At 38.2% G+C, this 14,411-nt stretch overlaps 1 protein-coding gene across 1 annotated transcript; it reads right to left on the bottom strand.

Annotated features, from left to right (window-relative positions):
- Nucleotides 1–2,259: 2,259 nt before the first annotated feature.
- Nucleotides 2,260–2,817, bottom strand: LOC143535919 (putative RING-H2 finger protein ATL62). Its single transcript, XM_077030039.1, has one exon. It carries the CDS (start codon nucleotides 2,815–2,817, stop codon nucleotides 2,260–2,262), a length of 558 nt encoding a protein of 185 aa, XP_076886154.1.
- Between the last annotated feature and the right edge of the window lie 11,594 nt (nucleotides 2,818–14,411).

Raw genomic sequence — 14,411 nt, forward strand, 5'->3', positions numbered from 1 at the left:
GTGTTTGATGAAATGTGTCTCTGTCAGTTTGGGTTTTAAAAGGTTGTGATGGTTTTTTGAACCTAGGCATGGTACGCATAAGGTGCTTGACGGAAAGCTTTGACGATTGTGCTGCACCTTTTGGGTTTTGGGCGATGATGACTGACTCTTGGCGCGATGACAATGGCGCTTGGAAGCAAGCAACTACAATTGTATGATCTGAGCCTAAAGTTAGATTGTTGACTTTTGTGACCGCCATCTTAACATCATCAAAGTCGGTGACGTGCTTAAACCTTGGCATCTCTAGAGGAAAGAGTGGACTAGAAGAAGGCAAGAAGACAAGGTTGATCTTCTAACTACATATGCTTAAATTAAGCTGATTCGATTAATGATTTTTATCATGAAGTTCAATTCTTTAACATCAGGAATAAGGGAAGGTAATATGTATGGTTTTCAAGTTTTTGTTTAGGCTTGCTAACTGTAAATTATGTATTTTCAATAATAAATGAGAGGTTTGCAGGAAGTTTTTTATGGAGTTTATGAGAAAATACCAATCATTTTGGAATTTGGATCTCTTAAATTACAGTGATGGTGTTTGTGTGGCTTTTATTACATGTTATGGTTTCATATAGTGTTGAGCATAATGGTATCAAATGACTTTTCATGTATCAAAGCCAATTAGAGATTATGGTAAGTTTTATTTATTTGTTTGCCTATTTATTTTTATTAGAATAAATTCTCAAAACATGTAAGGAAATAAAAGTTTGAAATTTAGCTGACAAGTTAATTAAGGCCATGTTGAAAGATGTAGTTTTCTACGCTTTTCTGCACTGTTTTTGTTTCTATGTTTGACTTAAGTTTAGCTAATGATTAATATGTGCAGGTTTTACAAGGTGCCCACGGTTATGTGGCTTTACAAGCTTTAAGTATTACGGACATGCATAGCATGTATGTATTTGATAAGTTAATTACAAATGAGTTGGTATTTTTACTGAATTAGCACACCCGTATCACAAGCTTCTAACAATGCATGAAATAACTTAACGGTCATGCCATATGATTGTTGTAGTGTATGGTGCTAGAACTAAGGTATAGAGTTTTTTGTGTTGCAAAGTATAGACCATTTTAGAGTTTGTGTACAAGTTTTAGTCGAGAAAGTTATTACTAGCTTCTTTAAGGTAAATAATATTGGTACACATTGGAGAGAGCTACAAGTCCCGATCTCTTTGTGTTTTCGAGTTCCTTTTTTTTCTTCCAACTTTACATGCCGCATCGCGGTGGGTGTAAATACTAGTTAAGTTTTTATTTTCGAATCAACTAAAAGTTGTTGTCATGTATACTAATTTCAATATTGCATACATGTATATGTTCTGATAATATCTTGATATTATTAGATTGTTTTGATGATTCCTATTCGATGATATGAAATGGGTACCCTGTTTAAATATTGCATGGTCCTAAGTATTACATAAAATTAAATAGTGTGAGGGTGACATACAAGTCCGGTTGTAATTAACGAGTTTTATTTTCCATAAGCTACTTGAGATCGATTTATTAAAAGATTAAGATAGTTTAAAATTAAACACAACTAATCAAATGAGTATAATAGTATTGCGTTTGTAATTTACCTATGAATTACAAACGGAAGTTCCAAAATAATATTTAAAACAATTTTTATAACGTCTCATTTCAAAAGTTTGGCAGTTTGGTGAGAAAACCTCATCGACAACCTTCCATTCAACAATCCGTCGGTGATATGTGATTGGAATTCTGGCAAGACCCCCACTATTCTTTTTAGGCGGGTACGTCGGTATAATGTCCAAACTATATTTATTATTATTGAGATTAGTTTGGTCATTTTACATAAACAAAATTGAAAAATTAAACGGGGTTAGCGTGTAAGAACTACCGTAGTTACAAAATTCATACAAATCACCTTAGTAATAAGCTTATCATATTTGTAATTAGTTAAGTTTAAGAATCAAACGTGCAAAATCTATAAACCACAAGGATCACTATCAGTTAACTCTTTAAAATTTAATGGTATAGAATAATACTCATCTTATAAAAAATTAAAAAAAAACACATTACATAGTTTATGTTTGTTGGTGAAAAAAAGGCAAATGTGTTGCGCATGACTTAAGAGTAAAATAATATAAGAATCTTCATTAAAATTTACTCTACACTTTATTAACAACTAATAAATATTCCAACAAACTATATTTCGAATAACATGATATAACTAAATAAAACAAGGTATTAAACTTTGGACTAGTAAGACTACCTCTCAGTATTCTCATCAACAATATCATTAGCAATCAACGACAACGAAGACGACGATGAAGCTAGTTCAGACGTCGAGCCCTTACAACGTCTGTCAGCTTCATCTCCTTCCACCAACACAGTACGTGAATCTTGTACCTCCACTAATATTTCCAACGGTTCATGACCAACGGGGTTCCTACATATAGGACAAGTCGAGTGCGAATGAAACCACATATCAATGCATTCCATGTGAAACACATGTTCACAATCGGGCAATATTCGAGTTTTCTCTCCTTCCTTCACCTCACACAAACAAACCGCACATTGTAACCCGTCTTTGAACCTTTTAGGATCGAACGGTATGACCCCTATGGTTTCCAAGAATGTATGGTCAAGTCCTAGTGGTTCAACGACATGGATGTTGGTGTCTTGGATTGCTTGTGGACGCGTTTTGGAGAAGAAGTAGACCAATATGAAGAAGAGTACGATGAAGAATATCGCTATGATCGACATTATAAAGATGTTCCGGGTTAATTCCATCACACCTGGGTTGTCAAAGTTATTGTTGCCCATATTTGATTTGGTAGCTAGCTAGATGATTAATGAGAAGTAGGTGGTGGATTTAAGGAAGATGAAGACAGGGGTGTGAATCACTTCCTAGTCGTGTTATTCACTTTGTTAAGACTTTTTTTAGGGGATAATGACCTATATGTCTCTTTTGACTGGTCAATGTTGACAAAATGTTCATTTGATCAACCAATTCTCATCATCGACTCGATCACTTTGTACCATTAGTCGATGATATTTTTAACAAACCAGATTCTGTCATTATAAACGTCGGGTCGCTAGTTTTTATTCACAAAACAAAAAATTCGCAGACGGCATTATTATTTAGGCGTTCGGCGAGATTATTATGGCTTCCAATAAGATCTATTTTGGCTTCTGTCAAGATTTATTTTGGCATCCGACAAGAATTATTTTGGCTCCCGACGAGATTTATTTTGTCATATGACGAGATTTATTTTGGCTCCCGACGAGATTTATTATGACTTTTAACGAGATTTTTTAGACAGGTGGCAGAATCTGGTTGATCAAAAATTTCATCAAGTATTGATTAAAAAGTAATGGGGTCGATGAGTTTTAAGGTGGACATTATGAGAATTGATTGGTAAAACGAACATTTTGTCGACTTTAACCGGTCAAATAAGTATTTTGGTCATTTTCCCTTTTTTTAGACTTTAAATTGTGACTATTATTCTTTGCTTGACTCATTCTTTGATACAAACTACACGTACATTGACTTAAAATAGTATGTTTCATAATTGAGATTAATCCTCTATCTCTCATTTTGATTCAACTAATTTGTTTTGTCAAAATATTAATGAAGGAAGGTATTATATCAAATACGACTTTAAGTCGTCGTCGACCCTATTATAGAGTACAGATTAATATGTGCCAAGTCTGTCACGTTATTGGTTCAGACCATTTTTTGTTTTGGTGTGAACGGGTTGTCGTCTGATGTCAAAGCGAGTTTTGTTTGGATTTGTGACTTTTGTTGATCAGATCATTTTAATCTAATTGATAGCTAAATTGTGTTTTATATGAAACAAGTGGATTTTTTTGAAGTTGTGACATCAACTAAAAGCTGTTGTCAAGTATGATTTCATTATGTAACATCCTACTTTTGGTTATAATAATAAAATAAATTTTGTCTGTTTTATAGTGGGTCGTTACCGGTTTAGATAAATAGATTACGAGTTGAGCTAGTGTTGGGTAAATGGATATGGGTTACGGGCTTGGGTTAGGATAGAAAGAAGGAAAGACCATGGGCTTAAGCCCATGATCCATAATTATATAAACCATTAATCACCCATTTAATCCTCATTCACACATATTCTATACACCACCCAAAACACACACTTAAGCTTATCTCTTGTTCTCTCTTATCTCTCTAGCCGAAACCACGAAGGAAAACGATCCCGACCCAAGGTAATAATAGTATGATGTTGTTTTAGCTTAAACCCGTTAGATATGGTCACGAAACGATGAGCCGAAACCGTTAAACCGTTCAAGTCACAAGATTCGGGTGGAATCAGGTATAAACCGAACCTAAGATGAGCTTAGGGATCACCCTAGCTCAGATCTGGATCGAACGGGACGAAAAACGGTGAAAACGGTGTAAAATGGGGTAAACAGCGTTTTTCCGGCCACCACCCGGTTTCCGGCACGGCGGCGCCGGAAAGGCGGCTGGGGTATTTAAGGATGTCAGGGAATGTTTCTGACATTCTCTGACAAAACCTAACCCTAGTTCGCTAACGGGAATTAGCGAACTAAAGGTGATTCGTTAACTGATTCGTCTAAGGAAGTATAACGAACTAGCTCTAGTTCGTATCTGATTCGTTAAGGGAAAAGGATAACGAATTACCCTTGATTCGTATAGCCAGTTCGTTAGATGAAGATAACGAATTAGAAGGCCCAATTCGTTCCATGAACTGATTCGTTATAAGGTCCAGTTTGTTTAATAACCAGTTCATTAAAAGGGTTCAATTCGTTACAAGAACTAATTCGCTATGATATCCGATTCGTTAGGAAATAAGTAACGAACTAGAAGTTTGATAAATAACAGAATGGTCCCTGGACTTATAAAAGAATGATTTAATTACAAATAAGCCCTTGAACTTTTAAGTTAGCAAATTAATTAATAATTCAAAATCGTAATGAAAAATGTGTTAAGACAGTTAATAGAAATAAAATTTTTCCAAGCTGACCTGGCAGCTCGACCCCAGCCAGGGGCTCTGCCCCTTAGACCCTGCTAGGGGCTGCCGCCCCTAGACCCCGCTGCCAGGGGCGCTGCCCCCCGGACCCCGCTCGTTGAGGGTTATAAATAGACTCGAAACGCGAGATAAGTAGTGATAATTAATTGATGCATGTAATTATTATAAAGTTAGCCGTGCCCAACAGAAGAAATGAATAACAATTAACGGTGAACGTAACCGACTTCAGGTGAGTTTCTAGCCCCATTCCTTGTTATGCTTTCGGGGCTGTGTGCATACTCGATGTGATTAGTTAATACACTTATCCTAAGTGATAAGTGTATGCCATATATGTATTATGTGAAATGTGTGAATGATTTCTTGTCGGTACATAAACGATCTTCGGAATTGCATGTACTGCCAGGAAATGGTTGATGTTATATGTATGTTGTAAGATGAAGAATGAATGATGTATGTATGTGCGAAACTTACGATTATGTATATAGAAGGTATGTTAAGGAGGTTTGGAAGAAAGGGTACCGGACCCTAATAATATCCGAGGATGGAAGGTACCGGACCCTAAAAATATCCGAGGATGAAGGGTGACCGGACCCTAATAGTGGATGGAGGATACCGGACCCTAATAGTATCCGAGGATGGAGGGTACCGGACCCTAATAATATATGAGGTATGTAGGGCGAATGCTCTTTATAACGTAAGGTTAGTTATGGATGTATATGAAAGAATGATGGACAGGTTAAGTATGTAATGCGTACCTTCGGGCACGTGTATGTGTATGTAAAGTAAGTTATGTGATTAACTAGAACTCACTCAACGTAGCTGACTTTTAGTATGCACGCAGGCAAATAGGTTGAAGCAGCTCGCGTGATTGAAGACACATGGCATGGAATCGAAGATACTAGCATCTCGAAGAAATGTTGTGATGTTTTAAAGACTATGTTTTATGTTTAAATAAATTTGAATGTTTGTTAAGACAAGATTTAAAGGTTATGTAACGCATTATGGTTGAAGTTTTAATATTCCGCGAATGTTTTAATTAACTCTGATATTTAGAACCGTGTTTATGAGTACATCCAACACCAAAGTAGGGCTACCGGTAACGGGGCCTCACACATTAACGCATAGACTTGTTCATATAATATCTTGATATTATTAGATTGTTCTATGATTCATCTTTGATGATATGAAATGGGTACCCTGTTTAGTTATTGAACGGTCCAATATTGGCCACCAAAGCTAAAAATATCAAGTAATATTAATAGACATTGATAGTGTGACGGTGACATATATAGAAGTTGGGATGTAATTAACGAGTTAAATAGTTTGTGAGCTACTCGAGTTCGGTGTATCAAAAGATTAAGAATTTAAACGAGCTTGAGACAATTTGGTGTACGTTTAACACCAACGCTTATTGTCTATCTTCCACCTTGCAACAATCGTGTCGGTCATACGATTCAAACACACATAAAACATAGTACGATATAATAACTTTACCACCACCTTGCTTTTCCATTACTTGATTTGGTAAGAAATCTATAAATACAAAAATCTATTTCTATTTAACAAAAACAAAACAATAAATTAAACCACAAAAGACGGCTATGATAAGTTGGTTGTGGCTCAATGGTAGAGCACTCACTTTACAAGTGAGAGGTAGTGGGATCAAACCTCACTACCACCAACTTATATGGGAGATATGTGGGATGACCCTGGCTTGCCAGGGTTCGAGTCCCGATCTCACCCGGTTTTACCGGCTTCTCGTTGTCGTGCCGTTTGGCGGGCGTGGAGGTCTGGTTTTATCCGGTGAATCCCTCAACAGGTGGACCGCTAGGGGCTCCGTCCGTCCGGACTAGTGGCCGGCTCGGGTTACCTTTAGCCAATGGGGGGCGCGTACGGGGTACCCGGCGTTACTTAGTTGGCCGTTCAAAAAAAACAAAAGACGGCTATGAGCAGGTGCTAACTCGTGACCTGCTATTTGCTACAACACCACACTACCACCACAACAACTTCCATTGTTGATGTTTTTGTTGCTTTCAAATATTAAATACTAAAACAAATTTCAAAATATTAAATGAAAAAAAAAACTTAGTGACTGTCATATGATACTGATTGGACCTTTCCAAAATCATTGTAGCAAATTAGGTTTTCTTTAAAAATATTGTATAATTGTAAATAATAAACTTTATTAATTATAACAAAAACAAAATACATATCAAAACTTTCCTCTATTGGAAGTTAATTCTAAAAAGGTGAAAGTTAAGCGTATCGTTCTTAAAAAGCGAAACTTAAAGGGGTGATTCGTAAAAGGGTTGGTATTTATCTAGTTGATTTATTCAACTTATTTTGATATTCCTCTTTAGTAAGGTAAGATTAGATTCTCTTGAAGTTTTAGTATAAATAAATTATTAGGGCTATGTGATGTGTCACGTGTGTGTCAAGAATTACAATAAACTAATCGAATCGATTTTAGTTGAGATCAAATTTCATGTATGTTTTATGCGCCTAATCTTCAACATCCTCTATGTGTTATCTTCTCTAGGGAAACCACGATTTACCCTTCATTCGTAACATTTCTAATGCTAATTTTTCTAGTAAATTTTATTTCATTTCATTATAATTTACTATAAAACGATTACAATAGAGTGGCAGGCAAACGAGCAACAAGCTGCGCCGCAACCCTCTTTTGAATAGCAAAGCCAATCCTGCTAAAAACATTACACAAATCTTCAAAAGACATTCAATACTTTATTGCGTGTATATAAGTTTACAGTCTTTCAGTCTTCATTACCACAAAGTATCTCTAGTATTGTTGCAACTGAAGACGTATAAGATCTTACGGCGAGATGCGCTCTCAGTTGTGCAGGTCTTACGGTTTCCGTCTTAGAGCAAATGACCAAAGTCTTCTACTAGAGATAAATAATAAATTGATTCTTTCAGTATTAAATGCTCCATATCGTATCTTACGCTTTATGTGACTTTGGAACTAGATGCTACATTATTTTACGTTTTGAAGATTTTAGAATAACGGTGCTTTCAGTGGCGGAGCCAGGAATTTTTCCTATGGGTTCTGAAGAGGTATGTACCCGCCTCAACACCGAGCGAGGCGGGTCAACCCACAAGATATAGACAAGAGGCTTGAAATCAAGACATTATGAAGGCACAAAGCCAAAACCTATGCGTATGACGCATATCACATATGCTCACGCATATCACACATGCTCAGGCATCACACATGCTCAGGCATCACATATGCTCACGCATCACATATGCTCACGCGTATCACATGCTCACGCACCATATATGCTCACGCATATCACATCTGCGCGTGACGCATATCACATGCTCACGCATATCACATCTGCTCGTGGCGCATCCGCGCGTGGCGCATATCACATGCTTGTGCATATCACATCTGCGCATGAAACATCAGCGCGTGAGAATAAAGAGAAGACCTCGCGCATCCTCAGGATAGGCGCATATCACACATGCATATAATCAACCTCGTCCTTATCCAAATCAGGATATGGACAACCTTGATTGTGCACGTCAGACAACCTTCTAGAATGTATATTTTTAAGGAATAAGAATATGCTGATGTTGACAGCTGCCAATGAAATGTGGACAACTCAGCAAAACCCATGTGCAATTAATCAATGAAAAAGCACCAGGTGTCCCAAGGACACGTGGCGCGAAGCAATAGAAGGAGGCCAAAAAGGCCCTAATTGGGTCTGAGCCCAATCATTGGAAACCCTAGCACTATAAATACCACATCAACTCCACAAGGAGAGGTATGCCCTATTACACAGTATTCAGCTATATTAAGCAATACACTCCAATTTCCTTACTCTCAGATTGTATCTTCTCCTACAAACTCTTATTCTCACACCGGAGAGTTACCCCAAAGAGGACCCCTCTGTCCCTTTCTGAGGGGTAAGTTTACGGTGCTGTTCATTTTGTAGGTGGAAGAATCCAGATCCCAGAGAACCATCGGTGAAATAGCATAATCACACCCGAGGAAAGTAGATCGTCTATCAGTGAGTCGATCCGAGGTATGTACCCGCCTCAACACCGAGCGAGGCGGGTCAACCCACAAGATATAGACAAGAGGCTTGAAATCAAGACATTATGAATGCACAAAGCCAAAACCTATGCGTATGGCGCATATCACATATGCTCACGCATATCACATATGCTCATGCATCACATGCTCAGGCATCACATATGCTCAGGCATCACATATGCTCACGCATCACATATGCTCAGGCATCACATATGCTCACGCGTATCACATGCTCACGCACCATATATGCTCACGCATATCACATCTGCGCGTGACGCATCCGCGCGTGACGCATATCACATGCTCACGCATATCACATCTGCGCGTGGCGCATCCGCGCGTGGCGCATATCACATGCTTGTGCATATCACATCTGCGCATGAAACATCTGCGCGTGAGAATAAAGAGAAGACCTCGCGCATCCTCAGGATAGGCGCATATCACACATGCATATAATCAACCTCGTCCTTATCCAAATCAGGATAAGGACAACCTTGATTGTGCACGTCAGACAACCTTCTAGAAGGTATATTTTTAAGGAATAAGAATATGCTGATGTTGACAGCTGCCAATGAAAGGTGGACAACTCAGCAAAACCCATGTGCAATTAATCAATGAAAAAGCACCAAGTGTCCCAAGGACACGTGGCGCGAAGCAATAGAAGGAGGCCAAAAAGGCCCTAATTGGGTCTGAGCCCAATCATTGGAAACCCTAGCACTATAAATACCACATCAACTCCACAAGGAGAGGTATGCCCTATTACACAGTATTCAGCTATATTAAGCAATACACTCCAATTTCCTTACTCTCAGATTGTATCTTCTCCTACAAACTCTTATTCTCACACCGGAGGGTTACCCCAAAGAGGACCCCTCTCTCCCTTTCTGAGGGGTAAGTTTACGGTGCTGTTCATTTTGTAGGTGGAAGAATCCAGATCCCAGAGAACCATCGGTGAAATAGCATAATCACACCCGAGGAAAGTAGATCGTCTACCAGTGAGTCGATCCACGTTTCTTCAGGTTCGGAATTTTTTGGTGCTCGATTTTTTCCGTCATCAAAGTTTTCGGACCAGAAGGGTCGGGCCCATCATTCGGCCGAATAAATAAAATGCAATATCACAACTAAGGATGGGCAAATTCGGGACTGGTACCGGTACCGTACCGAAATCGGTACCGATTTGGTACCGCCGATTTGGTACCGTCGGTACCGAATCGGTATTTCCCGATATTTCCCGAAATTTTACCTTAAATACCGGTACCAAACCGAATATTTCGGTACCGGTACCGGTACCAAGAATCCGCGATTTTCGGGACCGGGACCGGTCGGTACCGATACGGTCCCGATCTTATCCCTAATCAACCATAATCAAAGTACATCGTAAACATTAAGGGTATAATACCGAGTTGTCCTAGCGATATTCTATCCGATCGAAAGAAACTAATAAGGTCTTCAAGGAGCATATGTCTGCGGGCGCGCAGACATAAGCTCTTGAAAACTGTTTGTTTTTAAATTAAAAAAAAGATTTGAAAACTGTTTTTATGGTCTTAAAAAATAAGCTTTTTTCATCATCTTCACACATCTTCACACTTCTTAACATCATACCAAGCACCAACACCCAATGTCTAACAGCACCACCACCCACTGCCACCGTCCGCCACCACCACCACCCACCGTCTGTCGCCACCACCACCCAACGCCACTGTCAACCACTACCACCGTTAACCACCCACCACCACCACCGTCCATCACCACCACCACCCCCGTCGGCCACAACCATCGTCCACGACCACCACCATCCACCACCACCACCCACCGTCCGTCGCCACCCGCCACCACCCACCGTCCGCCACCACCACCATCCACCACCACCACCCCGCCACCACCACCCGCCACAACCATCCACCACCCATCACCACCGTTCATCATCACCACCACCCATTATCGGCCACCATCACGGTCCACCACCCACCACCACAACCGTCCATCACCACCACCCACCGTTCACCGCCTACCACAATTGTCTACCACCACCCACTTTCATAGTTCGTACATCACTACCAATTATTTTAGCAGTCTACAAACGTTAAATGACTTTTATCTACTGTGATATATATGATATCTAACTACTTTTCAGCTTATGCACACGATATCCAGTTTATAAAACAAACAATCTTATATTTTCAGATTGCAGACCTTCAGACCACATCTTCAGTTATAGACATTAAATCAGATGAAATCAGATTGCAGACATTTTTTGTCTTAAAAAACAAACAGCACCTATTATACCCTTCGATCAGATAGGATATCGATAGGATAGGATGTCTCACCTTATATATTAATATGTGTGTGTGATTTCAGAGAGGAAAAGAAAATTTTTGAGCGAGGAAGAATGTCTGATGATCAACCTATTTATAGCTGATTTTGGATCCCGTCGCGGTACGCGACGGCCATGGGCAAAGGGCGTCGTGTATCGCGAAGAATCTTATAGATTCGCTGAGTCAGCCCTAGGCATGCGACGTGGCATGCAACGTGTCATCCGCGTAACTTCCACGTCGCGGTACGCGATGGGTAGTCTAAACCCGTCGCGTATCGCGATGGTAGGATTTTAAAAAAAATCTTAATTCCCAACGAAGTGCAAAGTGTGCCATCAAAGCGCCACATTGCGCCCATCGCACTTCGTCGTGCGCGTTCGGGTGCTTCGCACCCTCCACTAGGACCACTGGGTGTGATATGTCTTATAAGAACATTAACATAGAAATTTTCTTTCTTTTAAAGAGTTCACTAGTTTTATAATCTAGCGATGCGGGATAAGATACTTACACTCATATTTATACTATGGTGGAAGCCTCTCATTTTCTTTCCTCCACCAATATGGGATGAAATTTTCTCCTTTCATTTCTTTACTTTTTCCATTTATTTATTTTGTGGTTTGTTATAAAAATGCAATCATTGTTCATATAACCGCTACACATACGATTATTTCAAATATATATTTTTAAATGATGATGGATGAAATCAAAATTAAAGGAGTATATTCTTATGGATAAAAATAGGAGGAGACGAGAGGAACTTGATTGGTCGAGTTTGTGTAATTGCCCATTTAAAAGAACTTGATGTTTGGTGTTGTGTGTTCCGCTATTTCTAGCTTCATGCTAGGCATTGGAGTTCTTTTTAATAATATTTAGCCGTTAAAAATAATAAAAATAATTAGATCAATGATACCATTAAACAAAATACGGTGCTACATATATTATTATAACTAAAACAATATTTGTTTGGACATATATTGTTGTGAGCGCAAAGAAATTGACAAGACTTTTCTCATACCATCTTCTTCGTCATGGATGCCCTAAAATTAAATGGCACGTACTCAAAGCTGAAGAAAACGACATTGTTGTCTTTCCTAAAATTCAAGTTTTTGTTTTTTCACCGGCAAACAGTGAAATGTTTCCAGAGATTTCGTGACACTGGGTTTGTTCGCCGAAAAAGAATGGGTTCATTCGATAAACCGTACCTATAAGTTATATATAAAATCGAAAATGGACCGGGTTCGGCCTAACCCGGTGATTTGAATGTGGCTCCGCCACTGGGTGCTTGCTTTTGCCAGGGAGCTGCCGTGTCCGTGTTTCGACACGGCTTGCTTCTTCCTCATGAGCTCCGCATCTAGTTAAGATACGTACCTTCGTCTGACAATGAACAAATATCACAATTTCTTTTTTTAGAGGTGCAAAAGTGCCGAGTCAAGCCCAAGTTAGATTAGGCTCGAGCTCGGCTCATTTAACTTACACAGAGCTCGAGCTCGAACTCGGCTCGTTTTGAGCTATATATTCAAAGCTCGAGCTCCGACTGTGAGTAGATTTTCAAGCTTGAGATCGGCTCGTTTGCTATTTATCAGTTATTTTTATATAATTATAATTATTTTTATATATTTTTTATCTGTTATAATTTTATGTAAAAAATTATATACATTATTTAGTTATTTTTATTTATTTTTTCATAACATTATATATCTTAATTAATAATTATTAAATATATATCTTAAAAATAATATAAATGACATGCTTAATATGGCTCGCGAGCCGGCTCGAGCTCGTTTATTAAACAAACTTACTTTTAGGCTTGAGCTTGAACTCAAGCTCGGCTCAACCGAGCTTTTTAACGAGTCAATCTCGAGTATGTGTAAGTGTCACATTCGATTGAATTCAACATAAGTTATTCTACCACTTAATATCTTTTTTAACTCTTTAAAGGTGGATTGACAACAATTATTCCACTCCAAAACCTTAATTTTCTATTCTTCTTTAGCAGGTTAGGTCAATCTACGGGTTCCACTCTGAATAACACTTCGTATTGAAAACAATAAGACGGGTCATTATGGGCCTTGAAAAGGGGAGGGGGGGGGGGGGGTTGGAGGTAATGTGACATGACTTTAAACTTTAAAGCTTTAAACATCGTGTCGGGGTGGTAAGAATGGGCTTCAAGACATTATCAGGCGGCAAAGATGAAGCTTCAACACATGATGGAGCCCAAATGCTAAAGTGGCGGGGCTTTAAATTGCAACACAGTATTAAACGAGTAGAGTTTTAACATGAGATGACGCTTTAACTTAGCCTTTAAAGCAACTTCACAACAAGCCGTGCAACAATTTCTTGGTCTAAGTTATTCTAAAAGGGGGAACAATCATATAAAAACTCTTAAAAAAATAGAAAAATCATAACTCAAATTTTAATAAAAAAAATGTAAAAATACAAAAATGTTTCCACCGCCTTCCTTTTCCTTAAAAATAAAAAAATTAAAAATCTCGAAAAATACACAATGTTGAGGGAAAAAGATCATCGTGTCTTTTTGTTTATTTTCGTCATTGATTGTGTCATTTTATCTTCACTACGTGTCTTTTTTTCATGATATTGCTTTATACTACTCAACATTACATTATATTTTGTTTGCCATTGTGTTATATTTTGCAATCTATTGTGTCTTTTTTTGTTTATCATTGTGTTGTGTGTTCATTTTCAGCACTGTGTTTCTCCCGGCATTATGTCTTTTCATCGTTAGTTTTCTTTATAACGGGAATGACGGGGGAAACATTTTGGTTTTTTTAATATTTTTCATTTGTTATTTATATATCAAGTTATTTTTTTAAACATTATTTTCGAATTTTTTAAAAGGTTTTTTTGTTTTTTTTTAACAAAATCTTCTCACAATTTTCATTTTTATCTTCCTTTATATTTTATCTTTTCCTCACTTTCTTTACGTAAGAAATCTTAAAAAAAACATTTACAAAAGCATTTTACGAAAATATAGTAAATTAAATTTAAAGTAAAACAAAACCA

Source organism: Bidens hawaiensis, unplaced genomic scaffold, assembly GCF_021521415.1.
Source record: "Bidens hawaiensis isolate Kalapana, Puna unplaced genomic scaffold, B.hawaiensis_p1.1 tig00000780_1, whole genome shotgun sequence".
Lineage (NCBI taxonomy): Eukaryota > Viridiplantae > Streptophyta > Magnoliopsida > Asterales > Asteraceae > Bidens > Bidens hawaiensis.

Bases quoted from the DNA above. Each gene is read 5' to 3' on its own strand.
- LOC143535919 (XM_077030039.1), bottom strand. From the start codon at position 2,817: ATGGGCAACAATAACTTTGACAACCCAGGTGTGATGGAATTAACCCGG.